General features: G+C 35.9%; 1 protein-coding gene across 1 annotated transcript in view; it reads right to left on the bottom strand.

Moving 5' to 3' along the window:
- The window catches only part of LOC131054537 (bifunctional protein FolD 2), a 35,069-nt gene extending 26,186 nt beyond the window's left edge, over positions 1-8,883 (bottom strand). The window contains exon 1 of the mRNA XM_057989066.2: positions 8,728-8,883. Coding sequence (XP_057845049.1) covers positions 8,728-8,820 — 93 coding nt within the window. The 5' untranslated portion in view covers positions 8,821-8,883. The remainder of the gene's footprint in view (positions 1-8,727) is intronic.
- Positions 8,884-9,190: the final 307 nt, after the last annotated feature.

The raw sequence follows: 9,190 nt of genomic DNA, 5'->3' as shown, positions 1-9,190 counted from the left end.
TCTTCAACATAACAAATGAGCTCCCCAAATGCCTTTCTATAACTTCAAGCTCAATGCCCTAATTAGGGTTGTGCAACTTTTTAATTTAATTTTTTAATTCGCCTTATTCTCCCTAAGGGCGCAACTATTCTGGCTCCAAAAACGTTGGTGTTATTGACACCTTCAAAAAATCACAGCCGTCGCTTTCACAATCAACGGTCTATAATGCACCCATAACTGCATGTTATTCAACTTTCTATGGTACGTTAGTGCGTTTTTGGAGCCAGAATAGCCGCCGCCTTCTCCCTAAGTTGCCAATAAAGTAACTTTATTAAAATATATAATGTTAGTTAAATATTAAATTCAACTTTATATTTTAACATTATATAAAAATAAATCTCATTCCTTATGTCTCTAAAAAAAATATTAAATTGAAAAATCACCGACTAACCAAAAATAGTAACTCTACCAACCGCAAGTTGACACTAAAAATACTAAGTACGGACAAATTATCTGAAAACCCTCCAAAAAGTGTCAAACATCTCCAATAAACCACCTGAGAACACTCACAACATTGACTTCCTCCTCTATTCAAGCTGACGCAAACCCATAAAGTCAACTCTAGTAATGCTACAAGACAACCGAAAAGTGGGGGCATCACAAATTGTAGATGTACTGGCATAAGTTTCATGTTGAGACAATCCACCATATTTTATAGTGTGAAAGATTGTACCACCGTTATTCTCTTTAGGAGGTAGAGTCTAAGGAGCATATTAATTTCCAATGTCCAATCTACTATGTAATTCATGAGAGATACTATTTTTTACACAAAGATTTCGATGGTTCTCTATCCACTTTCTTCCCTACCCTCATCAAAGATGTTTCCTCCTTTTTCTTCATGAGGTCACCAAGTTCAAGCATAGATCTCTCTATGGTAATCGTACCAAACTAATTACTTGTTTTTGTCAACCAATCATAGATAATGGAGGCATTAAATGTCCTTTAGATACTATCAACTCACATAAGGTTGGGGACAGATTAGTTGGGCATTACTCATCTTTGTGATCTACGATAGTTAAGGGCCAAGGCTTCTGAATGCCCTAACTCTCACTCTGATGGTCGTGGCTCTATCTCTTCTCAACATCAAGAACCCTCCCACACCCCTCTTCCACAGCACAGATCTCATGGGCAAGCTCATGCTACCAGTTTTTGCCTACTACCAATAATTCTTCATCTTTGAATATCAAAAGAGGTCTATGGAGAATTGAGTGCCTCCTACAATTGTCCAATGCAACCCCCCTAACCATGAACTTTCCTCAACGAACACTTAGACTCTATGATGGCACTCCTACAATGATTAATGAAAATATCATTGGCCCCTCCAACACATCCTTAAACATTGACAGCGGATATTTCAATTTGCCGCTTGGGTGGTCTTTATATATTTTTATTGCTTTGGGGGGTATTGCCCTATATTAGGCTGGATTAATATTTTTTTTAATTATGATAAATGTTTGACGGAATGTCACACTTGAAAAAAAATTCTTCTTGATGAAGGTTCAAGTGTTTAACAAAATGTAAATAGTGTACACCTGAAGTAATAACAAATATAGAATTTAGTAAATTTTTAGCAAACATAATTCTGCACGTATAGCATAATAAATTACATTTGCTAGTAAACAAACAGAGCTTTGACCTCAATTGATCAATTCATATATTGATCCCATTCAGGCAACTGTTATCAACTAAAATAGTTTGTCTACCTCAAACTGATTTTCCTACCAATGAACTAATACATACCTGCTCAACACTAACACAGGCTACAGACCTCTATTCCAACGATGGCGACCTCCTTATAGTTGTTGTTCACTCCCATGACCTGTTGAATATCAGAATCAACATATATATGCACTGCAGCAAGACACTGTGTGAAACCCAGATTACAACAACGACACTTGGAGACCATGACTCGGCACACAATCTCCTCATTTGCCATACGTCATCTTCCGATAGTTGCAATTGGATATTCAATACCTTTTACATGTTTCTATTGACCCATCTTCAAAACTCCACCATCACACATGCTGTGGCCTTCATTTTCTTTAAAAAATGGGTGGTAGTTGTCTAAACAGTGGCCTTCAATCATTTCATGCCCCTTAATCCCCTACGCAACCCTTGTTTTTATTAAAAATAACTATCATTTTCCCACATGGCCTGGTTATTCCAGAAATATGGCAGCTCAATTATGGCAAAGCAAACAAATCACCCAAATCACCCAAACTTCCCAAAATTGAAATCTTCAATCTGAAATACCAATGAACTCCCAAAAATTGAACACTTCAATTACGATTTTTAAATCTCCAATCTTTTTGCACAATAGTGAACTCTGAATGAATCCACTCAGTATTCGCTAGGAAGAAATTCTTCTCTGAAATTAATTTTTCCTTAGGGTTTTTGTCCTAAGGTTTCGACTTGAGCAAAATATCCAAACTCCACAATGGAAGTTGAAATTGCCAAAGATATGAATTTCTCCTTGCAGTTCCCTTTTATACTGCCTTTCGAACATTCAAGATATTATACTTCATTTCTCCCATATAGCAACTTTATAATTTTAATTTTGTTTTTGGCCCTAAATAAGTCACTTTAACATAAAATGCTCAACTTTACAAAAATAATTAATTATTCCCTTATCATAAGCCCACTTAGCCTACAAGAATCAAAAATAGGCTAAGGGTCCTCACCAAACAATTACACCTATGAAGGGGACGTAACATACTCCCCCCCCCATCTTATCTATTATGATTGTACTTGTTTAGGATTAATGTTTTTAAATTAACCCTTGTGTGTATATTTTCTCTAGCTTTCTCACTTTTTTTATTTTTGATTTCTGTCTAGGGCCCCTTTTTACCCCCGTCCTTTGATATTGTGCCTACTGTATATTTCAGTGGCTTTGATCTTTTTTGGTCATTCATTGACATTAATAAAATTTATTTGTTTCTTTCTTTTTTTCTTTCTAATATTTGCAAACCTAGTCAGATTCACTGGCAGCCCATCAAATGGATGGATTTCTTGCAATCTTTTCATTTGATTATAAAGTTTAAAAGAAATGTGACTAACAAGTTGAGTGATATGTTGTCTAGGCCTCCATTAATATCAGACTTAGATATTCTAACTCAACTTGAGCTGTTTGTGCAAGATGCATGTGTGCAGGCATGTAAGAGTGATGCAGATTTTGGAGATACATTTTAGTAAACTATGAAGCCAAAAGTTACAGTTTTTAAGGTTAGAGAAGATTATAATCTTCAAGATGGGATGCTCTACAAGTTATGCATGCTTAAAGAGGAGAGAATTCAGTAGATAAGAAAGGCTCATATTTCAAAGGTATCCTTTGGGGTCATAGAAACAACAGCAAACTTGCACATGTATGTTCATTGGCTAAATATGCCAAATGATGTTTCAAAATTCATAAGGGAATGTACATTATGTAGTACAATTAAGCCAAGAACTAGGAAGTTGAATATATATGCCACTACCTATTCCTTATAGAACATGGGAGAGTATATCCATGAATTTTGTAGGAGGATCATCCATGTCAAAGAGAGGGCATGACTGTTTGTTTGTTGTTGTAAACCAGTTTAGTAAATTGCGTATTCTCATACCTTGCAAGAAAACTTTAACAGGCAATGGTGTAGCTGAGTTATTTTTCACTAATAAAATTTAATGTCCCCACTTTGAAATAGAATTTAATGGCAAATAATAATAATAATAATAAAATTAAAAATCACAAGAATAAAAAATAAAATTAAAATTAAAATATTAAAGTATAATTAAAATTTAATTAAGTTAATGAAAGGTCAAAAGGCATGAAATGATAAGTTGCGACTCTCCCAAATATGAGGTATAAAAGGGAGATGAGAACTCATTTTAAGGGGGGGATAATTTGGGAATCAGAAGTGCAGATCTGATTGCGAAAGGAGTCTGTCCATTTTAAAAGGCAGAAAGAGTGAAGGGTTGCACTCTTCCAAAGGGTGCTAATGGTGAAAGGGTGTGTCTCTTGCCAAAGGGCATACATGATGAGGAGGTGTGATCTCTCCCTCACATGGAGAGATATAAAGGAAAGGAACAAAAGCATCTAGGTGACATCACCATCGATCAGATCAGATCAGATCAGAACTGTTATTAAGTTACGAGCAGTAACATCCTTGTTCTTGGTGCCATACTTAATGAAAGACTAATAGGAGGAGTCTTGAATTAATTATTGATATTCACATTTAATTATGAGCAGCCAATAATGACTGCAAATTAAGGATATCGCTGCCTTAAGGGAGGACAATCAGACCGAAGAGAGATTAGTTAAGTTAATTATAGGATGCTCAAAACAAAATATCAATGATGATTGACACGGCTAAGCAACATTGATAAAAGGAAAGGCAGCGACCTTTCAAAGGGGTCACTGCCACTAAAAAAGTCATGACCACTGATTGGTGGCCTTCCACCATGGAGGGAGGTGAATAAATATCCCCAATCATTTGAAGAAAGAACACGGAGAAGGAATCTGCACTCAGGCCTGAAGGGTTAAGAATCAAAGAAGGGAAGAATACTCCAGCAAAACCAAAACACTTAAAAGGGTAAGCAAAATGTAAGAACTTTCCATCATTGCATTAATAGACATCAAACAGTCCTGGAAGAAGAGAGTGTAACAAGAAAGATCGATCTGCAATTATCATTAAGACAAGGCGATACTCTGGTATGAGGTTTCTGTGCATATATCTGATAATACTTTTTGCATACTACTATTGATAGCAGATCACTATTATGATTATTTAATATAGTATGCTAAAATGTTATCTCCAATCTGCTCAGTTCCGATTCATACTCTTTGATTGCTTAAGGCTATTTAATATGGGATATGTGATATAATATGATGCTTTATATATATATGTGTGTGTGTGTGTTTATGTATTCTGTCTGATTATTGTAATCAGACATGGATGGGAGATGAAGGATTGCAATAGGGTGAGGCCAAAGGGGGGCGAAGGTGCTCTGCCTTAGGGCTTGGGAGGGTTAGACTTAGGACACCCTATTGAGGAAATCCTTGTCCTCTCCACCATGGTGATAGATGGGATCATGTGAGTAGGAGAAGGTGGACCCATCCTAGTTTGCTATGATTGGGATTCCTTTAGTTATAACCTATGATTCTGATCTCTACATTTACAGTTGTTTGTAATTGTAAATTGCCTTATCTTTCATCATAATCAGTCATTCTTTACTTTATGCATCATCATAGGGAGTATGTTCGTAACTATTAGGCACTTATATGTTATAATTGGTAGACTAATTTCCTAACTTGTTTGCAGTATTTTTCTACTAAAGAGATAAAGGTATTCCCTCTCTAACCCACCCTTAATAGCTAAGAATTGTAATCTAGGGTAAACTAGGGCATTTTACAAAAGGGGACATTACATGCAGCTGAGTTATTTTTCACTAAAATGTAGATTCACTTTAGTTTGCCACGTTCCATTGTTTCAGATAGGGATTCCTCATTCTTGGGAATTTTTGGACTACAGTATGGGAAAGGATATACACTAATTGAAGGCATTAGCAGCTTTCCATCCACAAATGAACAGGAAAACAGAGGCGGTGAATAGAACACTAGTACAGCTCTTGAGGAGGTATAGTAGGAGACAGACTTGAGATGAGAAGTTGACTTATTCCAACATTCTTATAACAGATCTATTCAATCTCATTAATATAAAACTCCTCATGAAATGTGTTTTGGCTACTTAATACCTAGTTTTTTTAAGTTGTGATTGGATAGAAACATGGGAAACAAAAAAAGTGTTGATTTTGAAGCTCACAAAACCAAAACATTCATAGAAAAGAATTGATAAATACAACTCCAAGTGCAGGAGAGGTTAAGGGAGTCTCAAGCAAAGTACAAAGCCAGATATCATAAACATCATGTTGAGCAAAAGTTTCAAGTTGGGACAAAGTTTTATTATACTTAAGTAAAGAAAGACTCAAAGGAAAAGGCAAGAAGCATAAAGCACTCTACTAAAACACTTAAGTAAGAATGTTTCCAAATTAGATGAACCACCTTCCATGTAAATGCTGAAAATTTATGTTTCTCAAAGCCTTCAATGCAAGATGAAAAAGAAGACCTTTTTTTTTTATTTCCATTAAAGACTGTGTACCCCGTTCTCAAGTAGAATTGAATAAAGATAATGTTTTGTAAATGAAAGAAAAAGCGAAAATAAGAAAGAAACAGAAAACATGGTAGATTGGTTTTAAAGGGCAAAAGCTAAGCAAGGCCAAGCAATCCTAAAGATGAGGAAAATGTTTCTAGATCTTCATCTATTGAGTTCCTAAGCTTTTGGGGACCAAAAGCCACCCAGTTGGGAAGGTATGATTCACAAAGGACTAAACAAGTTAGTGATATCAACTATCACCAACAATCTTGAAAACCATCTAAATCCAAGACACAACTCGTTTTCATAAGGAAAGGCATTATAAAGAAAGTTGCAGAGGAAATTGAAAAGGGCAGAACTGAGGTAATTCATCTGAGTGATTTGGACAGCTGGGAGACTGATGTGACAATGGAAATAAGCATCCTTGGCATATCTGACTCTAGCTGAAAAAATCAACTAGTTTGACAGGAGACAAATATGTTAGAAAACAGTAGAAGTTCTCAACACAGTTCCATTTGCAACCCCACATAGGACAAAATAGCACATCTTCTGAAATTAGAGAAGCTAAGGTGTTCGTAGTTACATTCTTTTGGGTTTTTTGATACTTTTGAGCTTCTCTGAACCTCTCTTATAATTATTTTTTTGTAGATTACCCCCAAGGGGGCATTGTAAGAGGTACCTTTTGCATTTATTTGTTGTAGTAGAGATTCAGCAAGATGGTTGTTCTAATACCTTGTACGAAGAGCACATCTGGCCAACACTCTATTAAATTACTTTTTGGACATGTGTTAGTATAATTGAGATTGCCTATTTCTATTAATTTAACAAAGATACTAGACTTCTGGACAGCAATATGGATTATGATGGACATCTAGCTGATGAAGAGTGCATTGTAACACACCCAAGCAGATGGACAGAGTGATAGTAAACCAAGGCCTAGTTCATCTACTAAAAGACTATAATCGAAACATCTTAAGGCTGTGGACAAAATTCCTCCATACATTCAGCATTGCCATAATTGTGTTATACAAAGAACTATAGTTCAATCTCCTTTGAGTTTTGTTTGAGTTTTCTACCGCATACCCCTTTTGATTGTCTTCTTCAGAATCTACTGAAAAACAGCCAGTGAAACTTGATGTACAACATAAGGCCATCAATTTTAGTGCAAGAATTCAACATATTCATAAACAATATCCAAAAGTAGTTCCAAAGGGCACGACATCTGCATAAATAACACCATGATCAACATTGGATAGCTCAACAATTCAAAGTTTGAGAACCTAAAAGCATATAGATAAAAAAAAATAGCCTTAATAACATCCAAAATCCAGATATTTGGATTAAAGAAAACCAATTCCTTGTTCTTAGTTACATGGAAACCTGTGTGATGCTAATACAAGTCTATTCTGCATAAGTAATCCTCAAAAAGTTGGGACAGCAGATTTGAAAATCTTTGTATCTGGTAGCGTGGTGACTTGCATAAATTTGAGCATTTCACCAAAAGACTAGACTAAAACATCAGAAGATGAAGTTCCAAATACGAAAAGCAGTTTAATTATTTCGATATGTGTGGCGAGTGTTGAGTGTTAAGATTGGCATGCGGCCTGTGTTCAATAACATTATATGGCCTGTTACTTCTCTTTCACATACATTATATATTTAGCATATTTATTATTCTGAACTCTATGATTAATGGTTATGAATTATGATCTAACAATTGTATGTTGGTAATCAATGGCCGCCATTTAGTTAGACACATCCACACCGACCATGCCTTGGTTGAGGTTGACCATATGTCACCCACCTAAACTTTTGTATGCAATTAAGTTTTTTCATTTTTACTTTTCAATGTATGTGGTAATTGATTTGTTGATCGATCTTCTGGGAAGGATAGCAGAAAGCTCTCTAAAGTTCTGAACCCTCCTGCCCATGTTATTCAAATTCCCTAACTAAATGTGTTGTGGAAAATTGGGCTATAGCTTAGATATCTAAATAAAAATGGATTAACTTTCCAGCTTATCATGAAGGAAAAATGAAGGCAAAGCATAAGTTTGTGATGTCGCCGTTAGATGGACGGTGGTCAGAGCCAAAACCCAAATGCTACTCTCCCTGGATGGTATTGCATTACTTAAAGTTCGAACAACAAGCTACATCTTCGCAGTTACAAAGTTTAATTCTTGTGCAATTGATCTTATGTTCACGAACAGCGCGAAAAGCACACCGTCTGCACTGCTAAAATTCGCTTCAAGACTGGAAAGGATGGGTACAACTTCTATTTTGTGTTCAATGGTGAGGAGGGAGCAAAATGTAAATATTTGCTGTTTTTTTCTCTCTGAGTTATAAATATCCTCAAAGAATTGGGTTGACACCAGATTGGCCCTTTTTCATGTGTGTATGGTTTTTAAAGAAAGTCGATGATAATGAAAATTCCTATTGATTGTATATTTAATGGTAGGGATGCACGGTGCATATAAACGCCATTGTTGAGTGTTCTAAAGATCCGTCATTTCATAAAGGCGAAGCTTGAACAGAACAATACGATTAGACCAAAAGTAAGTACCTGGGCATGGTTGGTGATGAGGTCTGAGACATCTTTTGCGATCTCGCTGTGAATGGATTGGGCAATGGCCTTCCCGTCAATAATTTGCGCCATGGAGAAATATCTATGGCTGTGACTCCCTTTATTACGCAGAGAGGTGCTTTATATCATGAAGAAGAAGACTACAATTTTTATATGGGACCGTGTGTCCAATCAATCGAGTAAGTTGATGATGAGTCATAAAATTCACTTTCAAGTAACTTAAAAAGATTAAATTATAAAATATTAGATGGGTATCTTATGTTTGGGTCATCACGTAGACGGCCACGTATGCACATGTTGGCATTCAACTACTCTCCCATGTGTAATGGTTTGATCGGCCCAAGGTATCAAAAAAGGGGCTTTTTTAGTCAACGAGTTATAGTGCACGTCAATTGAGAGAAGTGATGTGTTAAGGAAAGTCTCCAGGTTGTATTGTCTACGT

Source organism: Cryptomeria japonica, chromosome 7 (genome assembly GCF_030272615.1).
Source record: "Cryptomeria japonica chromosome 7, Sugi_1.0, whole genome shotgun sequence".
NCBI lineage: Eukaryota > Viridiplantae > Streptophyta > Pinopsida > Cupressales > Cupressaceae > Cryptomeria > Cryptomeria japonica.
Note: the sequence above shows the minus strand (reverse complement) of the source record. Positions and strands in the feature narration are given on the sequence as shown.